At 50.1% G+C, this 25,599-nt stretch overlaps 1 protein-coding gene across 1 annotated transcript in view; it reads left to right on the top strand.

The window, feature by feature from the left end:
* The first annotated feature begins 715 nt into the window (after window positions 1–715).
* The window catches only part of DTX1 (deltex E3 ubiquitin ligase 1), an 86,321-nt gene continuing 61,437 nt past the window's right edge, over window positions 716–25,599 (top strand). The window contains exon 1 of the mRNA XM_019539331.1: window positions 716–2,237. Within this exon, the coding sequence (XP_019394876.1) occupies window positions 1,979–2,237 (259 nt within the window). The 5' untranslated portion in view covers window positions 716–1,978. The remainder of the gene's footprint in view (window positions 2,238–25,599) is intronic.

The raw sequence follows: 25,599 nt of genomic DNA on the forward strand, positions 1-25,599 counted from the left end.
CCCTCGCACCCTGGCATGGGCCGCGGAGGCCCTGGCGGTGCAGCGCAGTCGCTGGGGGCACCGCACCCCCTGCCCCCCGGTCTCCAGCTCCCTGCAGGAGCTCTGGGAGGCCTGGGGCTGGGGAGCTGCCGTGGGCACTGCCTGTGACCTCATTTGGGGACCATGACCCCCTAGACAGGTGGGAGATGCCGTGGCGAGCGCCGGCAGGCAGGGAGCTGTGCCTGCAGTGTGGGTCATAAATCAGAGCTGGGCTGGCGCTGGCACAGAGCTCCGTTCCCTCGCTCCAGTGGGCCGCATTGGGTGCAGGGAGTGTGGGCGAGTCGGTGCGAGGGGCGCGCTGCTCCGCTGCATCGTGACCCCGCCGGATAAGCATGGGGGCACCGCGTGCCAGCCCGCCCACCGGCAGGTCAGCAAGGGGCTCGGGGCACACATTCTTCATTCATATGTCCCCCTGTTCCCATGTGCCCACTGTGCTGGTGGCTGGGGGCAGTCTCCAGCGAGCGGTGATACAGAGGCAGGTTGGGGGTACCAGAAGTAGCTGGTGCAGTGTGAATGCCCGGGCAGATGGGTGAGATGGACAAGGAGGGCAGAGGGAAGGAAACGGCACAGGGAGCCTGGCTGAGTCCCTAGGTAGGACAGTGCAGGCTCAGACAGAAGTGGGGCACAGAGCACTGATGTGGGTAGTGGGTGTCTGATGTCCTCCACAAGGAGTCTGGCCACTGATGAATGCTCTCCCCTTTCAGCTGGTACCCCCCTCTTTTGTCCTCTGGAAGCCAGCAGACTGAATCCTCCCCACGCGACCAAGACGGGGACCAGACCGGTGCTGCGGAGCCACCCATGACATAGACGGAGGAGCAGGACGTGCGGAGACAGAGGGGGTCCCTGCTGCAGTTGCAGCTCCTTGGGAGCCCTTCCTTACCCCGTCCTCCCTGCAGCCCTGTCCAGAGAAGGACGCTGATGCCACACACGCCAGCCATGGGATGCACAGCTTTGCCCAGAGGGCTATGCCTGCCCTGGGGATAGACTTAGGTGGCGTTGCTTGCAGCCAGAGCCAGCTGCGTCCTGAGGGGATGGAGCTCTGATCCCATCCCAGCAGCCTGGCCTGCAGGAGAGGAAGTGGCCTACTGGAGTGAGGGGTCTGTGTGGTCTCTTGTGTCTGAGCCAGGGAACCTGTTGGCATCAGGCAGGGAGGGGGGGTGCAGGCAGAGCAGCTGGACTTTGATTGCCCCTGTTATGGATTGCTCTGGCCCCACACAGCCCTGCCGAGGGGACAGAGGCAGGAGCCTCCTGAGATGCACGGGCTTGGCTGGCTGCTCCGGCCTCTGCAGAGGCCCTCATTACTCATGCTGCTGAAGTCCAGAGCCTGCAGCGGGGCTGCTGGGCTATGGTGAGAGCAGACAGGGCTGGGTGTAACCAGTGGTAGGGAGGGAAGAAGAGAGAGGCAGAAGGAGAAAATGGGTGTTCCCAGGGTGGGGGTACTCCATTGCCCCTGAGAGTTTTCCCTTGGCTGGAGACCAGAGTGTGTACGTGTGTGTGAGGAAGAGAGGCCTGGATCATCTTCCCCACTGCTCCAACCAGCCGTGCAAGGTCTTTGTGGGGCTGCAGGATTGGGGAGCAGATAAGGTGCTTGCTTTAACCTGATTCCACGTGCAGCTGAGAGACTAGACAGTGTCTGTGTCTGCAGGCAGCAGCACACCGGTCTCCCATGCTTGCAGCAGCAGCCGTTTCCCCAGGGCACAGCACATCACAAGAATAACGCTACGGGTTCCTCAGGACACTGTTTTCTGAAGGACTGGGAAGCCAGAGGTTGAGAGTTGATCCAGGCAAGTTTGGAGGTGCCCCCTCCTCCCACCCTCCTCCCGGCCTCTTCAGTAAAGGGGACAGGACCTGGGAAGATGTTCTTTTGCTGAGATCCCCCCAGCTGCTCTCCCGACACCCCTCTGGTTTCCCTGGCTCCCTGCTCTGCTGCGCCCTCACCATGTCCCGGCAAAACTCAGGGGCGCTGATCTCGGTGAATGGGCTGGGCTTCCCACCCCAGAACCTGGCCCGCGTGGTGGTGTGGGAATGGTTGAATGAACATGGGCGCTGGCGGCCCTACACGGCTGCTGTCTGCCACCACATCGAGAACGTGCTGAAGGAGGATGCCCGTGGCAGCGTGGTGCTGGGGCAGGTGGATGCCCAGCTGGCCCCCTACATCATCGACTTGCAGTCCATGCACCAGTTCCGCCAGGACACAGGTAGGAAAGAGCTTGGTGAAGGTTGCGTGTTCGGGTTGGAGGTGTCTGAGAGAAGGACCCATGTGTGCTTAGGTGTCTCAGGAGGGGCAGGGGTGCGAAGCTGCCACTGGAGTTGGGTGTTATGGCTTGGCAGGACCGTTGCTAACTCTGTGTAGGCTTAGCATTCTTGCTGACTTGTTGGCCAAAGACATCCATGAGGATGACCCTGACTTAGGTGTGGTCTCTTGCGGAAATCACCCCTGTGCAGGAGCAAAACCCAGCTAGGAGACTTCCTCAAACATCCTTCTGCTGGCCTCAGATGTGGAGACAGAGTAGCTCACAGGGACACCAGGGGTCCTCTAGTCTGTGCCCAGGGTCTGTAAGGAACAGTCGCACCTGAGCATGCATTCCCCTTCCCCCACGGCACTCGGGCATATTCAGAGATGCGGGCGTCCGAAAAACAGACACAACACCTCTCTGTCTGGCTGCCTAGTCACCTGATATGCATCTCGGTCGCTCTTTTGATCTGTCTGTCTCTGCCTGCCATGCACACTTCTGTTGTCTGCTTCACAGTGTGGAGATAGGAAAAATTTCTATTTTTCCTGCCTGTGTGCACACGCTTACTCTGTGGGACATGTGAACTAACTTGCTGTAACAGCCTTCAAGGAAAGGGGCAGGTTACCATGGTTTAATTTACCCCCATACTGTGAGGTAACAGCATGAACAAAGGCAGTTACCATGGGCACCTTACACACAATGTAGGCCCTGGCCCTTTTAGTGAATGGAAAATTGTTGAAATGTCCATACCTCCAGTCACATATCTGAGCACCCAACAAGTCTCCTTTCCACTGTATAATAGTCTCACATGATCTCCTTTCCTGTCTTCTTCCTTTGAGGTTACTAGGAGAGGTTTTCCCTGCCTTCCTTTCTCCTGCTTTTCATTTTTCCTTTCCCTTCTTTAGCACTTGGATGGTATTTTGTATCCTGTGAGGCCCTGTGGATGCCAGGTGTGGGCTGAGGTTTGGTGGTAGGACTCCCAGCCCACGGGCATGGGTGAGAATGGGCCCCCAGGGCGTGGTGGGGGCTGTCTTGAGCTCTGGCACTGGCTACAGGCATGACCACAGCATGAAATGCATGGTGTTCTCAAACAGAGGGAAGGTTGGGGTGAAAGAGGTAGGCAGGCTGCCCGCAGCAAGGAGGCAGGTATAGGAAGGATTGGCCATCGGGGTTCAGATCCTTAGCGGGGATGCAGCAAAATCCAGGTCTTACTGAGGGGCAAAACCCAAAATAAGGGAGACCTCAGGGTCAATTGAGGGAGCTAAAATGAGGTGGAATCAGTTCCTTCCATATGGCACGGTCCTGCCCTCTGGCTGCTATGCGTCCTCTAGAGCCAGCCCTGTCCAAAGGAACAGAGACAGGGTTTTACTTCCTGGCTCTGCCACAGACTTTCCCTGTGGTCTAGGGCAAGTCCCTTCCTCACCTCAGTTTCTACCCAGCTCTGTAAGATGCGGGCTCGGCTATACACCCACCAGGAAGGGCCTTTAGGGAAAGGACGGGTGAGATAACTAGGAAGTATCACGTGTCACTGGTTCTGCATGGGGTTATATGCAGGGGAAGTTAGGTCTGGATGAGGGATGCACCAGACAAGCAAGCAGGGCATTCACAGGGACATCTGCAACCTGGAGATGGCACATGATCTTCTGGGCTGGCAGGGTTCGGGGAGAAGGGTCTGTTCGCATCCAAGGACAGTCTCAGTTCGTGTCTGGCATTGGAGGGTATTACCAGCATGAAGAGTTGGCATGTAATACAGAGTTGCTCTCATAGACTCTTCTCCGCACTCCCAAAACATGCCTTAGTCAATGATGCACTGGATTGTCCTCCCCACCCCTAGTTGCATGCAGGCCCCTGGCTACAGGCCCCTCTTTAGGCTGGGTTGGGAACATCCCTTGCCCACGATCCTGTTTCTACCATGGCCAAGACTAGGGTTAAGGATGATGACATGGGACTCTTTTTGGCTAATTTGCTTGGGCTGGTGTTGCATTTAACCCTTTGCACAGAGCTGTGAGTGTCTGTCCTGCCTGGGATGGGGAAATACTGTAGTGTCTTTGGTTGTTTCATTGCTGTGATCACCCTTTAGAGTAGCTAATTCCTCTCCTTGTCCCCTCCTCCTTCCCATGCCTGTTTGGTTGCTGCTCCCTTGCACTGTGGACACTCTTCTACTAACAGCTTCCTGGCCTTGACAGCGAGGGTCAGTGCATGACAGCAAGGGCCTGGCCCTGTGTCAATGTTCACACAACTAGGCACATCCATCAGTGTCCCCTGGGAATGTAGGGGAGTGCAGACAGTGTCTAGCACTCAAGTGGGCATATTCTGTCCAGACCTATCCTGGAAGACTAGTGACCCCATTATTGCTGGATGCTTCCAGAATATCTGGTTACACCTGATGTACCTGGCTCTTGCTGGAGCATTTGGAAGCAGGTTGGGTGGGAGCTCACTTGGATGCACCTGTATCTTCAGCAGCACAGCAGGTGCGTTCCAGCTGGGTGTGCCAGGAGCAGTCAGCAGCATCCATATGATTACTATAAACCACATGCCAGAGCTCTGAGGGAGCTGAAAACACATATGTTACTGTGTCTAGGCTCCAACTTCCACTCTTGAATCTTTTTGATTTTTATGTTGTCAGATGTTCTGCAGGATTTTCTGCTCACAGTGTTGGTGCTGCGTGGATCTGCCATGTGCAGTTCATTTGTAGGATGACAGGCATACATAGTGTCTTAACAGCATGGGGTCCCTGTCCGTGATTGGGAGATCTAGACATTTCCACAATACCAATACATAACAAAAGTACCAATAGCATCTTTCTATATTTATATGTTTCATGCACAGCCTGGACACATTCTAGGCTCTATACAGGGATCAAAACCACAGTGACGACAAATATCCTTAATTGGCATAGAAATTAATACAGTAAAAGCTGTGTTAACCGGCATTTTACTAACCGAAATACTCTATTAGCCAAAATTTCCAATATCCCCCAATACAAATCCTTACTTTAGCAACCGGAATCTATCTTTGCTGTGTCTATCTGGCATGTGCATGTTCATCAAATATTTGCAGTACAAGTATGTCATTATCTTCCGTATAACCCTCAATTAACCAGAATTGTTAGATAGCCAGCACCCTCCTTACCCCTCTCATGCCAGATAACAAAGCTTTTACTGTAACTAATTCACTCTGAGCTCTAATACAGCTAAATCTGCTAGTAAGATAACCTAATAAGCCCACTCTCAGCAGCACGCAACTACCCCGGTTTACAGTTGATCAGTGGGAATACTTATTAAACCAGCATGTTCTGCACGTGAGGAACTCACTGTCACAAGGTAACACTGAAGGCAGGAGCCTGGTAGGATGCAGAGGATGGAGGCATTTGAAGGACTGAGTTCTGATAGAGGCAAGGGGTGAGGGTCTCTTGCCCTCTGGGACTTTCCCTTGCCTGTTTAGCACAGCAGACAACATGCATTATTTGCTTGCATCAGAGAGGCCACCATATGCTTCAGCAGGGGAAATTGAGGTTGGCAATTAGGAGGAACTTCCTCTGCTGCATCTGGTGCTGCCCACTGTCTGAGATGCACCAGTGTGCTGGTTCAGTCTGGCCACCCCCACGTTACCAGCCCCTTTTATAATAAACCCACTCAAATCAATTGCATGGCAGAGCCAATCAACCTGCAAGATCCATCACCCTGATCCTCCCACACAGCACAGCTCAGCATTGGCCTGCCCTAATCTGACACCCACTCATGAATGGTGGATTGGACCATTCATGAATACACACATCTGACACAAATGTACACAGTCTCTAAACTGCACATGTGTTGGTACCTAAGATGGATATGCATGTGTACTGAGTGACCGATTGATGTGGATTCATAAAATAATGTGACAGGTGCCCACCCCGTGTTCTACGTGTTCTGTATTTCACTGTAAAATTAGCAATGTTAGACTGAAACCCAGTACCACCAATCAACGCTGATTCAGATAGATTCCAGGAGATGGCCCCAAACTGCCAATCATCAGTGAGAAAAAGGTTTGTTTTAAAAAAATGCTGATTTGCAGGAATGGAAAAGCTCTGTGGGAATACCCTGGGCCCCACAGGGTGGCTGCCATACGCTGCCTGCCTGTTACTTGGACAAACTGCCTTGCCCTGTCAGTATGTGGCTGGCTTGTGAGCTGGGCATCTAGTTTCGGCTGATTTGGGCTCGGATACAAATATATATATACAGAGAAAATCTGGGGAAGCGGCTTTCTAATGTTTCCAGTCCTTGGGAAATTTTTGGTTTCCAACTTTTTGTTCCAAGTTGATACAATAAAAATGGTTAAAAGTCGGAGTTTCCTGCAATTGGAATAATTATACGTCTCATGTACACCTAGCAAGGAAGGGCAGTCCTGCTGTCAAGGCTCTGGGCTGGAACTCTGGCGATGTGGGTTTGCTCTGACTCAGAAATCTGTCCCCTCAGGTTGCCATGTGACTTCTGAGTATGGTCACCCTTTCTTTGGTCCAGTTAGATTACAAACTCACCAGACTCTTAGTCTGTTTGCCTGCAGCACCTAGCACGGTGATCCACAAACTAGGGCTTGTGGGCAGCATGTTACCCATGAGTCTCTCTGAGATTGCTCATGGGTACAGAGAATTATGAAGGTAGAAGAGTGGCTGACAGGGAAGAGACATCGTGTTGCCTGCAGTGTATTACTTGATCAGTATTGTTGCTCAGGGGCCAGTAGAGGTTGGGAAACCACTGATCTAGATACTTGAATCACAGGACCCTTTATTTCTTATTGCCCCTGCCTTTTTTCCACATGCTTGGACACACAGCTGGGGTTTGCAGCACATCTGGAAAGCTGCATATGGTTGATAGCTCTTCCCACTCTTAGTGTTAGTCCCATGTCCTGCACCAGCAGAGAGGCTTGTAACACACAGCACTGCACAACATCCAACAAGAAAGCAACCTGATGAGCAACTGCTACCTGCCGTGCTCCAGCTGAAACGGGAGGTGTCTGCAACCTTGGAAAGCAGCTGGGTACTGATGGAGGCAAGGGCTGAGGGTCTGCTGTCCTCTGGGACTTCTCCTTGCCTGTTTAGTTCAGCAGAGACCAAGTGCTATTTGTTAGCAACAGAGAGGCCACCGTATACTTCAGCAGGGGAAATGTAGGTTGGCGATTGGGAGGAACTTTCTGACTACGAGACTGATCAAGCATTAGAACAAGCTACCTGGAAAACTGGAATCTGCATTCTTGAAAGTTTCTGAGAGCAGGGTGGACAGACACTTGGCTGGGGTGGTTTGGTCAGGGACGGTCATGCCTTGAGCAGGGGGCTGGACTACATGATCTTGTGAGGTCCCTTCTGTGGTCAGGAGCTGCTCCTCCCATACTGGTGGCAGTTCTGCTGCTGTTCTTGCATCCAGGTTCCAGCCCCAGGCTCAGCTGGGAATGGAGCACTTGGCTGTTGGCTAGTTCCTGGGCACAGGAGTGCCAAGGCCTATCTGGTGGTCACAGCATTACTCACTCTGTCCCGCAGGCAGACCTAGAGCCAGGGCTAGCTCCAGTCACCAGACCTCTCTATGGCCCTGGAGGCCTTTCATGTGGTAAGTTGTTGTGGTTGTTGGTTTACCCCAACCAACAATTCCTATTTATCTCACCGGAAAACTCCAGAGGCCCGCAAAGCTCAGGATGGTGTGTGTTGTGTCCTAGGTAGCTAGGAGATGCCTGGATTGAGGCCCAGAGGCTCCATAGTGGAACTTTACTGATCACCTCTGCACTGCGGAGCAAACAGGGAGCAAACACACGCAGCGCAGAGTCCGGCTCCCACCAGGCCCAGGGCTCATAGCAAAACCTGGTGTGGAGTCTCTGCCTTTGGTCTGGTGCTTTAGTTGGTCCAAGCTCCCATTCAGGAGTGTCAGCAAGGGAAGGGATGCCCCAGTTTACCTTGGCTCCTGCTGCAAAGCACCAAGTGAGAGAAGCTACGGTAACCTGGGTCAGCAGAGGAGCTGGCCCAGGCTAAAACCCTGATCCTCCAGAAAAGATAGATAAGCTGGTGTCCAGAGAGGTGGTGTTGTATGCATGTGACGGGATATTCTTGTTAGCCCAGGGCAGCCTCAAGCCCAGAGAAGGGGAAACAAAACTTCTTTGTGTGAGGATGTAACAGAGCTGTTCTTTGGGGGGGCAGATTCTTCTTAACTGCTTTACCCATTTGTACCAGGGACTGGGCCAGCTGCTGCTCCCACCCCGTGTGCATCTCTTAGCAATACTGCCCTGCCAGAGAAGCCCAGTGCAGGCCAGGCCCATTGTGAGCAAGGGCTCAGTTTCTGCCCCACCCTTTACACTTGGTGGTGTTGAGGCAAGCAGGTGCTGAAAGTGCTGGGAACGCATCTGGCTCTGGCTCTGGGATCGCTGAACTTGTGTGGTTAACACCCAAGAGCTGGCATCACAGCAGGTAAGTCCCCCACCTTACTGCTGAAGCCAGGGGTGGGGAAAGGGAAGGGAAGATGACTGTAGGGTCCAGGAATTGGGTCATACAACACAGTGAGTTCCATTAGGAAGCTCACTGCTATTTAAAGGGATATGACCCAGTTCCTACATGCTGCAGTTGGGGAAAGAGTAAAGGTAGGGAGGGGGATGGTGGGATGTATGGGGTGGGAAAGACCAGGATGCAAGGGGCAGAGGAAAGGAGGAGAACTGTAGCTTTAAAGATCAAAGGCTTGGGAATGTGCCAGGAAGAAATGCAAGCACTATCTGAGAATCCCTTCTCCCCCTGCTGCCCCCCATCCTGCACCAGTCGCCTGCCCTGGGCTGAGGGCTCCCCACACGCCTGTGGTTAACACTCTGGCCAGGGGAGCTGCTGATGCTCTGCGCTGCACCTGCTTTCCCACAGCTGCCTGTTTGCAGGAAAGGGAAGAAATACATCTGTGGCACTTGGCGTGGTTACAGAGTAGTCACAAGCTTGTGGGACCCAGCGCCAGCCAGACAGCCAGGGCTGGAGGTGAGGAGCAGGACAGGGCAAAGCGGCAGCTGTCCTGATCTTACGCCTCACTCATGCATTGTGTGTGTATATGTCGGTGGGAGATATACACTTGCACACAACATTGAACACATGCACATACACACACATGCATAGATAACAGGGAGATCTTGTTCACACCCAGAGAAAATACCAGCAATGATGCTCGCATACAAAAGCATCATAGGATCTTATGCTCTTATGGGGTCCCAAGTGAACACCGCCCTCATCACAAATGACAGGATCCCCAGAGCTAAGTGAGGTCACAGAAGATGCAGGGACACAGCACATGGAGCCCTGTCACCTTGTGACACTAGGTCCCTAGCACTGGACAGACTCCCTAGAGAGAAGCAGGTGTGCAGTATGCAAGGCCCAAACACCACAGCCATACAGGACGGGTCACAAAAGTGGGCAGGGTGGCACCAGGCATTGGCAAATTAGTGCATCTCTGGAGGTGTTTCCCTGGTGGGATGATGCAGCTGCCCTTCCCTACTCGGTCCCTGAGTGACCCTAGCGGTAGCTGTGCTACCTCAGTGGGTCTCCTTTGCTGTGCTCCAACTGCCTTCAGGGGCACCATTTCACCTCTTCCAATTTCAGGAACAAATCTTGACTCCTGTGAGTGCTGCCCTGACTATCCTCGGACCTGGAATTCGTGCTGTCACCATGTCCCACCTGTTGCAGGGTTCTTGTGTCGCATGCTTGGCTTAGCATGCATAGGGTTGGCAGGACACATGCCATCCCATTTCCCAGGCTCCTTTCCCTGCACTTTCCAGATCAGTAGATTCCCAGTGTGTCTGGTATTTGAAGACGCAGGGGAGAGTCCTCTAGAAGCTGGGAATCCCCCTGCATGGTTGCAGCACTTCCATCTTCCCACCCCATATCTGATGGTGAAAGCCAGCCTATCTGCTGCAGTGTGTGTGTGGGGAGGCTGTCTGTTTGCTCAGCTGCAGACTAGCGCTCACCTTTAACCCTCCTTGTTTGTAGTGCTCTTTGCCAAACAGATCAGGGTCTCTTTGAAGCCACGTGTTCCTCATTAGGTTCAGTGCAGTCAAAGGCTGGGACAGCAAGGGCAATGGAGTCCAGACTCCTCTGCTGGGGAAGTGCGAGAGCAAGTGGGGGACACATCTGCAGAGCCTGTAACTCCCATCTAGTATTGCAGCACTTAGGGAAGGGATGGGCAGGGTGGGAAGTTGACCCCTGAACCTTTCAGCTCTGAGGTGCTTGTACAATCTTGAACTGGCTGACATGTGCAATCAGTGAATCAGTGTCCTGGGCTCTGCTTGGCCCAAAGGACCACATTGCACAGTAGTTTCCCCAAGTGAGCTGGAACATACTTGTGAGCTTGGGGCAATCCCAGTGGCACATGGCTGCACAGGCCAATCTGCTCTACGTGGTCAAAAATGCCTGCCAGGACTTCTGTGCCCTTCCTTTGTTGACTGTGGGTGGTCCAAGCCAGTAGCATGTTTTTGCTTTTCCACCCTTTATCCCTAGCCAGCTTCTACTGGACATAACTGGCACTGACCCCCAACTACACTAGTGTGGTTTTGGGATCACCAAGATGATAGCCATGTTCTCCAGGCCCTAATTCAGTCATAACACATGCTTCAAACCTTTAGCCACACACCCAGCTTGTTGTGGGCCTGGGGCTTGATACCAGAGAGAATGCCAGGATCCAGGGGTTAGGTCCAGAGTTATGAGGTGGGGGTCACAAGCCAGGAGTTAGGGGTTCAAAAGTAGGAAGAAGGGGTCTGATTTGGGCAAGGTTTCAGGCTGGGGCACAGCTAGCCACAGAGGAGCTATGAGCTGTTGAATAGTTAAGGAATATTGTGAGGGCAGCCATGCCTACATAGGTAATAGGAGGCAGCTGGGTGGGGGGGTAGTTCTTTCTGCTGCCCTAACACAGCCTCTTGCTCTGTTCCCTTTAACCTGCATTATGCCAGTGTGCTGGGCACACATTAGCAGCATGTCAGCACTGTCACAGCTGTTGTATGTCCATCTCATTCCCAACCAGCCTCAGACCTGTACCCATGCTCCCTGCTGCTGTGCCCCTAGACTCCCCAGCCTTTCTGATCTTCCAGGACTTTGGATGCTGTCCCACCCCAGGGTGCCATGGAGGAAGTTGCAGTCTGTCTGGGTCCCCTGGTATCTCATGTGCACAGGGCACTGATGTGTGAGACCATGACAATCTGTCAGAACATAACATGACAGGTGCATGGGAGGGGACTGATGAGGAATCCAACCCCAGATCCCCTTGCAGAGCTGGCTTGCAAGGCAGCAACCTGTGTACACAGTGTGATCTATCAACTGCACTGTGAAAGAGGGTAGATTCCCATCTATCACTTATATTGGTCCTGGGGGATCTCAGTAGATCTGTGTGGCTCCTGCATGCCAGTCTTTTTGTGTGCAGCAGGAGGTAGCCATGGAGCCCTCAGAGAGAGGCAAGCAAATATCTTTGAAATCAGCTAGATCACCCAGTTTCTCTGTTTTCCACAGCCAGGGTGGGTCTTCATCTTCATGTGCCGGTGAGAGACCTGCCTTTGACAAGGCAGAATCCCCCACTGCACTCTCGCACACTCCGGGTAAGCTGCCATATTCTTTAGAAATTCCAGGATGCTGGTGACCCTAGCTCATTGCCAAAGCTGTGCTCCTTTGCTGTGTGACTCTGAGGAGTAGGGGAGCTCTGGCTGCTACGCTCTGGGGACTGCTCTCTCAAGTGGTGGCTCCAGTTAGAGTTTTGGTGGCAGCCTTGTTACCCCTCATCACCCATGATCCTGAAACCAGGAGATAGTCCAAATTGTCTGTTTGTACATGGCTGGGGCTGCGGGGCTGCTGGGTAAAGTTTTGGTGCTGCTATTTTAGAGCCCACTACCATCTGGCCTGGGACTCCAGAGCAGCTGTCTCTGCTTGGATCCTTAGTCTGGAAGAGCAGTTCTGTTCCAGGAACAGCTGCAATCGATGTAGGGAAGGGCAGCTAGGTTGACAGGTTCTACCTTTGTCTTAATGTGCTCGTGCTTCTGAGTGTTGGAACCTGCATTCAGGTATGGCCACCAGCTCTGCTGGCTTTTCTGGGGGTGCATGCACAGATCCTCCATTGCTGTTGAGTGTAATGCAACACAGCCCTCAAAAATAGGTACTGCAGTACAGAAGCAGGGAAAGTTGGAAGCCTGCCTAGCACAGCATGGCAGTGGGACCTCCCCCACCTGCACTGGGTTTGGTTCTTTTAGAAGGGTACTTCTAGATTCTGCTAGAGCACTGATCTGGTAGCTGTTGTGGCTTGTCTTATGATCCTGTGAACAATGCAGTTCTGCAACTCAGCAAAATGGTCCATCATGATGTCCCCACCCTTCCTGGATGGAGTCCTCCTGCCCACAAGAGCCAGGTTTCCAGGGAAAGAACTGGAGATGAGTCAGGGCAAGAGGCAAGAAGCTAGGAACATCGAAGACATGGGATCCCATCATGCAGAAACAACTAAGCCCAAGTATCCTTCTGTCTATTGTGGCCATTGATCTGTTTGCAGGTTACAGAGAGAGAAAGGCTCATTATCATCCATGCTGCCTGATAGAGTAATGAGGACAGGGATTCAGGGACCCGCAGAGACATGTGGCAGCCCATGACAGGGCTGGGTTGATGGGGCTTCCATCTCTTCTTGTCCTGGAGCAACAGTATGTAAAAGCAGAATTACAGTAGTTCAGGCTTTTAGCACTTGGGAGAGGTAGATGGGGCTTAACTGTGGCTCTCCTTATGATGCCTGGATGGCGACCCTGTCTTCAGGCATAAGTGAGTACTGTATTTTCCAGTGTACATGATGCAGTTGTTTTCCTCTGAAAAAGAGAGTCTGAACTGAAGGTGTGTCACATACACAGAAGCTAGCTACACAATTAAAAAAAGCCAAGATCACCATACCCAGCGTTGACCACAATTCTATCAGCTTTATGTTAAAAATCTTTTTTCCAATCAATTTGTAACTATGTGGGGGCTATGCATCTTTTACACAGGTGCAATTCATGCATTGGAAAATATGGCATGACTTGGACAACCTGTCCATGGCCTAAGTCCCAGGGGATTTAGCCTTCTTTTTTCGAAAAGGGCCTCAGAGGAGGGTTAGAGCGACTCTTGCTTCACTGGGAGGGGCAGGGAAACCTGGACTCTTGAAGACTTGAGTCTGGCATGAGAGACATTGGCAGAACTGCATGGGGGGCCTAGGAGCAGTAGGATGTCTGTGTGTGTGTACAGGCCTGAATGTGACTGGTTACTGCCGGTCAGACAAGAGCATCAGCCTAGCTGTGTGGAGGCTGACGACTGGAATAGCGTTAGGAGAACTGCAGAAAGAAAGACTGGAGAGTACCTGCTTGTCCTTTATATAACCCTAGTGGTGTCATCAGATTCTGCTTCACCTGGAGAGGGACCTGGTAATGCATAAAACTCCCTATATAAGTTTATGCAATATAGAAACCAGGAGAAAATACCATTAGGGCACCTACAACATGAGGGCAAAGCAGCTAGATTCTTCTTTGGTCTATACCATCTGGAGGTATCAGATGAAAGGCACAGCTATGACACATCTATCATGCATGTGTCTCATATCACAGAAATATGATCCAGGGCCTGGCTTCCAAAGCCTTTCAGCCCTTACAGATCCCATACAACCCATGCAGGAGGCCTTCTGCCTGTATTTGCTTCTGATTGTGAGTGACTGGGCATCCTGAATCTGCGGGAGCACCTGCAGAAGCCGCTGATGGTGGCAACCCTGTCAGGAGGGGCACCAGCCCTGCTGAAAGCATCAGTGTTGGTTGTCGGGGGGGCATGTGCTGTGCACCTCCTACCAGTCACCTATGCTTCTGCTACATAGAGTATATTTGTGTAGGCTGTTCACTGAGAGATGTGCCTGTAGTAAGATAGCATCATGTGGCATTGTACCCTTAGATAACATCACATGGTATTTACCCTTGGATAGAGACCCAGGGGCATCGAGTAAGTAAAGGTTAGTTTTGAAGTCCTTCTAAGCCCCAGTCCCAAGTGGGGTGTAACTGTTGGTCAGTTTAGTTGCACTCTACATGTCAGGCTTACAGCTGGGACACAGGTGGTCCCCAGGCTACGCCAGGAATGGGCAAGGCAGTCTACAGCAGAAGGGTCAACAGACAGAAAGTGGGAACAAGGATGAAGCTAGGAATTTCAGGAAGCAGGACCCAGGGAACAGGAAACCAGGGACAACAAGCAGGCCTAGGACAATAGGACCAGAATCAGGGGTTTACCAGAAGCCAGGTAGCTGAGGTCAAAGCCAGGTATCCATGCAGTTGCCAGGTTGTCAAGATAAGGTCATGATCAAGGTACTGGTTAATTAAGACCGGGAAGTCAAACACCTAACAGTGTTTTAGTGGTTCAGGCTTTCCAAGAAGTGGAAGGGTTTTATAGCCCTCCTATCAGGGGCCTGTGGCTCTTACTGTTCCACCTAGGTCACCTGGTCCCACATTGGGAACCTCGTGGGAGGGCCAAGGCTGAGGTGGTCTGACATTCAGTCTGGTGCTGTGGCTTATTAGCCTATGAGTGTGGAAGATCCAGGTCCAAGTCCCAGAGGTTTGGATACTATAGGGGACTAAGCAGTGAACAGCTGCTTTGAAAATGCCCCGACAAGCCAGGAAAATTGCATTTGTGCTCATGTTTGCTTCCTTCTGACAGATAAGAAGGCCTGAAATGATGGATGGTAGAACCGAGTCCTTATCCCCCTGTGATGATAAAGGATTTACAAACTAGCCAGGGGGATTAGCAGCTGTGGTTCTGCAGCTTCTATTTCAAAGCATGCTTTTCTGGTCAGGCTTATGGGACCACTGGTGAACCCCAGCTGATCATTGGAGAAGTGGTGCCTGGTGAAGGATAAGGTGCAGCAAACATCTGAGCTGCTAGTCCTTAATTCAGCAACTCACTGTGCATTGAGCTGCCTCTGAGCCATTCAGTATGAACAATCCAGGCTCTACCACAGTCAATTTGTCCCCTCTGTTGCCTGTTAATTGCCTCAGAATTTCAGGTGTCTTCTTTCCTGGAGGACTCGGTAGATGGCTGGGAAACTAGTTGGCTTGTGAGCTCCTTCTTACCAAAAGAATGAAAGTTGAGTCATCGAGATGGGAAAGAGATTTTCGTTCAATCTGTCTGAAAAACTCTCTGTGGTTTTGTTGTTTTTATTTTTGTGCACATCTGTTTTATTCAAATGCCTGGGACACAATTGTGAGAAGGGACCTTTGGTTAAAGTCACAAAGTTTTCAGCAGTGACTACGGCCTTGTGGTGGGGACTCCGCTGTTTGACAGACCTGCTTGAGAAGTCCTGAGATGGGGCCTGGTTTTCAGAAAATGCTAACTGTCCACTATCTGAAAACCAGGCCTCTAGAAATCATCTTAAGTTGAATCACTCAGAGTGACCGGCAATTCCTGAAACTCTTGCCTTGTCTCCTGGGGATGCTTCCCTTTCAGAGTAAAAATCCACAACTCACCCACCAGCAGAACAGACAGCTGGGGTGAGTACTTAGGAGTGCCTAGCTCCCAGTGCTGTGTTGACATTGCTAGGTCATGCTTCTTGCTCAGTGTCAACATGGTGAACTCCAAAAGGAAACAGTCTGCTAAGAAAAGGAAGGGGAAAAAAAGATTTGATATTCCCAATATTTCTAGGGAGCATCAAAGAAGAGGAGAGTCTTTCAAGCATTTTTTTTGGTCCATCAGAAACAACAAAAAAAGGCACAGTGTCTGTTTCCCCCCATCCCCAGTCTAGGTCAAAGGCAGTGATGGACACTGAAAATGTCATCACTAGTATCCAGAGAGCTGAGTATTAAAGATGAGAGATCTAGGATGAATCCACAGGTCCAAGAAGGAGTCATTTACAAATCCAATTATTATTGATTAAAATGAATGAATGCAAGTAACCTAGTCTACAGCACTTGTCTCCAAAGCACTTTGCAAACACTACAGCAGAGTCTCTGCTGGTATCATTGCCTGGAGCTCCAACAATTTCTGCCAGCAGAATTTGGCCCATGGAAGTAATTCTCCCACTCCTTTTTATTTCTCCCCCATGACTGTACTAGTGGGAAAATGGAGTTGCAGGCCCAGGGAAGTGACTCCCCCAAGACCTCGGAAACAGTCAGTGTCAGAGCTGGAATTAGACTCAAAAGCTCCTGGCTTCAAGTCCTGCACTCAGATGCTGGGGCACATGGCTCACTCCATCAGGTCATGGCAGATTATAAAAGGAAACAGGCCTTTATGGGGAAAGTCTCCCCTCAGACTGAGAGGAGAGAGTGCAGGGAATTTAAGGGGCCAACCTTCTGCATAGCCAATGCCTACATTACTGTGCCTACTCCCTCATGGTCACAGTGTGATGATGGCAGTGAGTCCTTAGCACAGAAAGTTTTAGGATTACTCTATAGGAAATGCTTGTCGTCCTTCCTTCCCCGGAGGCATTGTCTACAGCCCATCAGCCATGGTGGCACTTTGGAGGTTCTGTGAGTTTAGCATGGGGCCTCAAGGGCCATATAGTCCAACCCCCTGCATGGAGGCAGGTTTTCTGTACCTAACCCACCCAGAGACCTGCTTATTCATCCTTTTCTTGAAAACTTCCAGGGAAGGCAGTTCTGCAGCTTCATGAGGCAGCTTGTTCCAATGTCTAGCCACTCTGATATTTAGGAAGTTATTCCTGAGATTTGAGTGAATCTGCTTTCTTTCTCATTAAACCCATTGCTTCTTGTCCTACCCTCAGAGACCAGGGACAAAACTTGTTTGCCACCCTTTTATGGCAACTTTTTAAATATTTGGCAGCTGTTATAAGACCACCCAGATATGACCTTTTCTCTTCAGACTAAATGTTCTCTGCACCTTCAGGCTTTTCTCCTGTGGCTTGTTTTCTAAAGCCAAGATTATCTTCATTTCTCTACTTTAGAACATCTCCAACATTGTCCAAATCCTTCTTAAAATGTGGTGCTCAAATCAGGGCCAGTCCAAGCGTAATTGGCACCCTAGGCAAACTGTATACCTTGGTGCCCCCACTACCTCCAATACAGAGGAAAATAAGAAGTCTAGAATGAACTTTTATCTCTAAGATCTTTTCAGAGGTCTTTCTCCCCTTACTGAACCAAAGGTCTTAGAGCAAGGTGAACCCATAGCTGCACTGGCGATGCGTAGCAGGTGCGTGTGTGTGCATGTGCATCCTCTGAGTGTGGCGGTGCACCCCCTATGAAAAGGCGCTGCCAACGCTTGGCAGCGCCTGTGGGCGGTCGCCACTCACCACCCCCTCCTCCTTGCCGCTGCTCTCACTCCAGTGTGTCATTACCAGAAGTGACAATTTTTGCCTGACCTGGCCACAGAAAACAGTTTATAGCTGTAACAAAACACAAGCGCATGCCTGCAAACAGCTTAAAAAAATGAGCAATTGGGTGAAAATCTGACCCCTCATGGCAGGAGGTGTCAGATAAAGACATTTCAAAATGTAAAGTCTTCTGTAACTTGTGTCTGCAGAGCTCCCAACCTGTCCCTGCTTTCAGACTGGGAGGAGGAAAAGGAAGCAGGGGGGAGTTCAGTCTGGGGTTTTTTCAGCCCCTCCTGGAGGATGGGGCGGGTGGACTGAAGCCCCCATGAGGTGGTGAGGTGGGCAATGCTCTAGTTCACCCATCCTGCACTGGCTGGGGAGCCCTCCACTGCTTTTCCCTGTCCTGTTCTGAAAACATCACGCAGTGGTGGAGGGAATCTAGGTTCCCCTCCCCCTGGAACCAACAGTGAACGTCTGTTTGCTCTGGGGCAACAACGCTTTGCACACCAGGTTCTGCATTACAGCTGGGAGCTGCCCTGCTGTCTGTACCCATTATGACTTCAGTGGTATGGATTTTAGAGACTGGTGGGAGTGTATGGAGGGGAGCTCTCTTGTCCATTACGATCCTGGTTCTGTGTTGTGTGGTCATTTCAGGAACTGGCAGGTGTGCTGTCACTGGAGGGTGATGTTGTTCCCATGAATTACAAAGAGTGGGCAGGGGCTGGGGCAGAAGGGGCACTGTCTCTTTGAGGGAACACTAGGACTGGAGGTGCTGTCACTTCCTGTGATCCCAAGGGTGGGGGTAGAAACTGTCCCGTGCCTGACTGGTGAGTCAGTGGTGCCTTGTGTGTGAAACACTTGGGTCCTGTATGCCCATCCAGAGCATTCTCCATCCAGGCCTTAATTGGCAGAGGAGGGATGGTCCTGTTTGTGATGTCTGGGTTCCCCTGCCAGAGACTCTCTGTCTTTGTACTGAGGGCAGGATGACCTTGCTCCAGTGACTCAATCCCGTCCTGTTTTGGAAGGGCTCTGTGCTTTTTTCTTGGCTTACCCTAGTTGCTTGACAGTTGGCCTGGATCATCTGGCTTCTGACAGTTCGCTGCCTAGTGGTCTCTTGCTTGTGGGCCAGTGAAAATCAAAAGACAATCAGATGGAAACGATGGCTTATGGAGTACAGACGCACACAAAGCACTGATCTCAACTCACATGTGAAAGGCGTGGACAGAAAGAGCCAAACCTGGAAGTCCGCCATCTTTCCTTTCTCATCAGCTTTGGGGCAGAGTTCATCTCTAACCACTCACTGGCTTGGCAGTGGCTTCACTTGCACTGCCTGCCCTTAAGGATGCCAGAGTCAAGCTGATTCAGGGTTTATGGTGCCATCTGGAAGCCTCTCTGCTGACCATCAGCCAACCTTATGTCCAGCTTTGGCCATGGCAGGTTCTTCAGTGCCCTGCACCTGGACTGGACTCTGTGTTCTGCCTTGGGAGGAAATGTTTATCCAGAATCCCTTCCTGTTGTTCATGGCAGTGCAGTCTGGGCTATTTTCAGTGGACACTTCTGGGTAGGAAAACCTGTGCTGAGACAGGCAGGTGAAGCAGTGGAGAGTTTGCTGATTGCTTTGGAATAAACAAGAGCTGCATATTCCTAACATATGATGGAAGATTCGGTCGAATCCCCTGAGATCCAGGGGTCCCGTGTCTACTGTGCATGGGGTCTAGGAGTAGCCCTGGGGACAAGAACAACCAGGGCAGGATTCCCGTGTCCTCCTGTAGTCTAAGAACCAGACCTGGATCTCTGTGTGACCTGGAATGGGAATTGAGCACATCCTCTCCCCGTTCCCAAAGAAGAACCAGCACTCGATTTTGTGCTGCCTGAATGGGATCTGGGTAAAACCACAAGGAGAAGAATTGACACTGGGCTTCTGTACTGTCTGGCATGAACTCTGTACACATGCTTGATTTTACATCCTCTTATTACAGTGTTCTATATTTAGGCGGTGAAGGGGTATAATCTATCTCTGTAGACAGAGCTGGGAAGCTATTGATTTCTGGACTCAGCCGCCACTGCTAAGTAAACCTCTATTAATTACATGTGCATCCCACTGGCTGCTTGAATGAGACACACTTCCCTTGCCTTTCCCAGACAATGGAGATCCTCAGCCATCAGAGACTACTCACAAGAATTGACATTGGAGCCCTCACATCACAGGGGAGCCCACGGTCCCATGGGCAGCTGCCCCAGGAAATACAGAGAGAGTGGGACCCTTTTGTAGTGATTGTGGCAGTCTGCACTTTGAACCGGTGTTTGACTGTCCTTCTTGTCAGCCCATTGCCTTTATTGCTGCAGCCTTGGGCAGTCCCTCCTGACACCACCAGATGCTGGAAGTAACAGTGGGACTGACTCCAGCAGTCAGGCACTGATTCAGACTGGGAGTGGAAAATCTGGGCATACCTGGGATGGCAGAAGACTATGCTTGATGGTAGGAGGGTTACCGCCCAGCACTGGCCACATTTGCTGATGGGACCAGCAGAGGGAGGCTTAGATCCTTGCTCTGCCTATTTAGTACTTACCCAGGGCTGGCTGGCTACCAGGCGTATGTAGCACACTACACATCACTTATTTTTAATCAAAACAGGTTGAGCCGGCTGGGATGAGGAGGGATCTCAGTGGGCAGAAGGAAGCCAGGATCCTGCTCTGCTGAGGAGACAGTGAGCAGAGGAGTGGATAGAATTGGTCTGATGAGAAAACAGGAACAGAAAGTAAGTCAGTGAAATCCAGGTACAGGAAGAGAGATCAGTGAGACAGACTTGCTACTGAAAGGCAGATACAATAGGAAGTCCATCCTCAAGCACCTGCTAGTGAACGGTATAGCTTTTTGTAACACCTCCAAGACAGAATACAGGACTCCTGCTAAAGGCAAAAATCAAGAAGTTGGGTTTGTTTCTAACCTGGAGACAAACCCCCAGACTGGGCTGGCTTCACCTGTCCTTCAGTAACCCTTGATTTAGCTGTTGCACTGCTCACCCCAGGTCATACCAGCAGGTTTCCCAGGGTCTGTTAGCACCCACTGGCATGCAGCATGTGGTGACTAGCTTGGGAGACTGTGCATGCAGTTCCTGTTCTGAGATCCTCTTGCTGTCAGTCGGGAGACACGCAGTTGGTTGGTTGGTGGAAGTTACTTGATGACTCATCCTTTTGTTTTTCATAATAAGCTCTGTCCTTTCAGAAGAAATCACGAAATGGATTGCCTGGAAAGGTTGCACAGGCATGTGTACAATGGTGTACAGCAGGGGTTTTCAACAGGGGGTATGTGTACCCCTGGGGGTACTTGGGATGGCCTCAGGGGGTACTTGGCAGTGGGTGCTGCCGACAACACTTCCACTGCTGCTGCACCGCCGGCACTTGCCGATCGGCCTTGAGGAACACTCCCCCCTTCCAGCTTGTCAACTGGTTGCTGGGGGACTCCTTCCTTTTTGACTGGTCCCCAGGGGTACACTGACCCAAAAAGGTTGAAAACCCCTGGTGTACAGTATTATTAAAGCCAAACAGGGAATGCCTTCCAGCCCAGGCAAGTTACAGTTCTTTGCTTTCTTAGGAACTTGCTTGACCATTGCTATTATGGTTAGATTTTCCTGTTGTTCGACCCCTTGTTCAACATCTTTAAGCCAAACTGGACTATCCCAGATTTTTTTTGCAGAAAGTGATGATCTATTCTAGGTTTGGAATATATGGGTCTCCTAGAGATTCCTTGAATGATCTCCTTTGGTGGGTGGTGAAGGATGTTTTTTGTCTGTGCTTAATTCTACAATGCTCATTATTAAAATTTTTTGAGACTGTGATGTCTTGTCTTAGTTCTTCCAGGACATTTGGTGTTATTTAGCTCCTACTTGTTTCTTGAGTATATCATCCTTGATTTTGATATTATTACTTTTGGAACCACCCTTGAGTTGGCCTAGGCTCTCTTAAGAGTTATCTCAAGCTTCTTCCTCAGTGGAGGTTGCTTGCTGATATTTCTTAGGGGATGACTGGAAATGAAGAGCTGTGACTTTAAGGCTTATTATTTCTCAGACTATTTGAACAGATGTTATTGTTAGGGTAATTACTGTGTCTCAGCAATGTCATGACTGAATTTAAAACAGAACTTGCTTGATTCTGGTTACTGTGGACAGAATTCTGTTTCACTTTACATACCCAAAAGGCAGTTACACAGTGGCCTAACCATCATTTCTGGCACTTAACATAGCGTGTGGTCCTGTTCCCCATACAGTAGGGAGGCATAAGCTCCAAGACCCATTTTAGGTGAGGGTGGCCTAGGATCTAGGTTTTCTTTTTCCTGGGTAAGCAACCTAACCACTGAACTACTGGTTTAAAACAGGAAAGGGCCCTCCTTCTCTTCATCCCTGTCCCCCATTGTTTTTTGCTGGCTAAAATGTCATGATGTCATGTCTTACTTTCACCCAAAGTATGTGTGTATGGAGTCATATACCTTCCCAGTCAGTGCACAGCCTGATGCTCACACTCAATAGTGTACATGTCTATACTGCACATGGAGTAGGATCATAAACTTTGAATCAGTGCTCCAAAATGTTGGTTGCACAACTGGGTAACTGCCATTAGGCTGCATCAAACAGGATTCAGTTTTGGCAGGACGTACTGTAAAGTTTTTTGATGGTGGAATCTGGGTGTCATTGTTGTTGTTCAATGCTTCTTTGATCTTTTGGAAAATGACTTGCCATAGTAAAAAGCCCTTGTCTGCTTCAAGGATATATATCAGTGAAAGTGCTGCTTTTAGGTTGGAGAATAATAACCTCCATATCTGATTTTTCTCCTCTTTGGAAGGACAGTTTGAGTTGCAGACTCTTTGTTGACACTGTCAATAAGAGGCAGAATTTGTGGTTGGTATGTTCTTGTCCGGGTGCTTCAGTTTTAATTTCTTCAGTATCCTTTAAAACAAGCCAATTCAACCTTCAAGTGACAATCTTTGGTTGACAGTCTGTTTACATTATATCTGCAAGTGGGTATCAATCCAGGCATGTGGAATAGTCATGCACCTCTTTCTTTTGCTCTAGATTTGAAATAGCAGAGGAGATCAGCCTTGTTTTTAATGTGGTGCATCAAGAGTTTCTGAATGGTGCTTTCTGCTCTAGTACTTAAAGAAGAGGTTCTATTTTCCATCTGACTAGTTGCACCCATGACACAATGCTATGCTGCTTGCCCACAGCTTGTCCAGGGTCCTACAGCCTATATACTGCATGTGGCTTAGGAGCTCCAACCACATGAGCTTAACTTTTTATCTAGCTGGCCTCCAAATCAGGTGGATTTTCTCTCTCTCCCCATTTCCATGGGTTTCCTGGTAACTCAGGTGGGCAGAGTCATCACTCCCTGAAGGGGACAGCCCTTCTGTGTTATTACTGCAATTCTAAAAAATATATTCATAGAAAAGAATAGAATCATAGAAGAATTAGGGTTGGAAGGGAACTCAGGAGGTCATCTAGTCCAACGCCCTGCTCAGAGCAGGATTATCCCCAACTAGATCATCCCAGCCAAGGCTTTGTCCTCCATATAGTTTAGGTCACTCTGAATCCTAGCCCTACCCTCCAGCATATCTCCTACTCTCCCACCAGCTTGGTGTCATCTGCAAACTTGCTGAGGATGCACTCTGTCCCATCTCTATCTTCCACATCGTTGATGAAGATACTGAACAAAACTTGCCCCAGGACTGACCCCTGGGACACTCCACTTGATGCCAACTCCTGTTTGTTTTATAGTCCTAGATGGAGAAGGCAGAAAGACAGCTGAGATTTGGGGAAAATTGATTCAGTACTTTAGTCATGAATTTCTATCCTGTGTATCTATAGGCAAGTAGAAGTTCCAGCAGGTGTGCACCTTATAGACAAACCAAAGTAGGGGTGTGTGTGTGTGTGTACACATGTACACACGTGCGCACACACACACACAAGCTTTCATGAGCTGAAGCTTACTTCATCAGATGCTGTGCTTGACTTCAGACTAGCACAGCTAACTAATTACATCTTTTATCTTTAGGCAGCCATGTTACAACTGCCTGTTGGCTCTTTCCCTGCAATACTGAAGCCCAGGATATGTTATGGGTGCCTTTGCTAAGGATGCTTTGAGTTAAGATCTGGGAATATTTAACATGTTTGCAGCATGTCAGCTGCAGCTGACATGTGCGTGAGAATGGTTTTAGCTGCAAGTGCAGGTAAAGAAATTATACTTAGCATTAGAAATCAAGCTTAAAGACTGGGCTCGTGGATTTCCAAGCAGGCCAGTGATATGTACAGTCTATGACAGTGTTATTTCCAAATAGGGCAGGCTGTTGTCTTGGTACTGTTGGGCTCTCAGGCCCTGAGCTGTGCTATAGCAGGGGCTTGCAGTTGTATCTCGGTGCTGGAGATTCTGGGATCCTGGTTTTCAATATAATATAGTGACTATAATGGACCATCACTGTTACTTTCATGCGCTATTCAGCAGTGAGCAGGAACGCTGCTGTCTGCATCACCACTTGCAGAATTCCAGCGACAAGCGCCTTAGTCCCCAGCTAGGAGCACCGCAGCCAGGCAACAGAGACTGTCACAGCAGTGCAGACTTCCCCATGCATGGGATGATGTGAGCTGTGCACTGAGAGCCGTCCACCACCTGGGGCCTTCTTCGTGCCAGTGAACAGAATTGCTGCCTTGGCAGATACTCTGGTGCATGATTCAATTCCCTTTCTCTTGCTGTGCTGCTGCTGCTCTGAAGCTAGATGATTAATAATCATCATTATAGTAATTAATAGGGCTGGGCAAATAGTGTAACAAAGTCTTGAGGAACAGTCCCTTTGAATGCTGAGTGATGCATCACTGGGAGGGCTGACGTGTGACCCACGTAGTTAGCTCCCCGTGTGTGGGGGGGACAGCAGCCCAAATAAACAGTAGGTGTGTTACAGGCCAATCTTTGCTAGTTTATTTGGGCTGCTCTTCTCTCGTGGGCAGGGGTTGGAGAGAGTGAGGGACAGGTTGGGGGTCAGGGGAGGGCTGCAGGAATGGGGTGGGCAAAGCAGAGAACTAAGGGCCTGGAAGGGGAAAAGAGGGGGATGTGAGAAGGACAGAATTGATGGGAAAAGAGAATGAGTGCCTTAGAGAGACGGGCTGATGGGTTACTGGAGCCTGCACGACTGGGAGGTGCCTTGGGCTTCTGCAGGGAACGCTGCTAGGGTAGCATACCCGGACCAATAGCACCCTCAGGCACAGGCCAGCACAGCAGGCTCACACCTCCTCTCTCCCAGCCTTACCCCAGATGGAAAATTTTGACAGAAAATGGCTTTTTGGTTGTAAATGAATTTTCTATGGGAAATGTCTTTTTTTAATTTCCTGATTTCATTCAAAATATGGAAGGATTTCAGGAGAAATGTTTTATTTAAAAAAAAATGTTTTTAAATTGTTTAATAAATTTTCCTCAAGGGTCATTTTCTGCCCAGCTCTGAAGGGCTGAACAAAGCCAGGCCACATGAGAATGTAGCATTATTTCATCCCCTTCTTTCATGGCCCCTAATGCATCTTGCCTTAGCAGCAGTGGACTCTGACTGTAAGCTCCCTGGGGCAGAAATAGTCTTCAGTCGTGTACAGCACCAGGCATGTAGCCAATGCTTAATAAGTGAAAGAGAATAATCAAAGCCCTCCATTATGTAATAACAACATCTGCGTGCAACCCTGGTTTCTAAACCAGGCTGAAAAAGATTCAAAGGAGAAAATACATTATTCCTCCTTTTGCTTTCTGAACCATGTGCTGAGGGGCTCTGCTGTTCCAGTGTTGGTTAATAGGGTACAGGTAATTTTCTGGAAAACAATTTCTTAGCTTGCCTTTTAACTTGGGCTCAAAAAGGATCTAATCTTTCTAGCGGAAGGACCACTCTAGGTAGCAACATGAGAGGCAGGGTAGTGCCTGGGACTTGCAAACCTTGTTCTGCTACTGCCCTGCTTCATGACCTTGGGCAAGTCCCCATACCTGTGTGCCATGTTTCCCGTTCTACCTTTTGCCTGTTTATACAGCAA

This window comes from Crocodylus porosus, unplaced genomic scaffold (assembly GCF_001723895.1).
Source record: "Crocodylus porosus isolate Cpor-Errol unplaced genomic scaffold, CroPor_comp1, whole genome shotgun sequence".
Classification (NCBI taxonomy): domain Eukaryota; kingdom Metazoa; phylum Chordata; order Crocodylia; family Crocodylidae; genus Crocodylus; species Crocodylus porosus.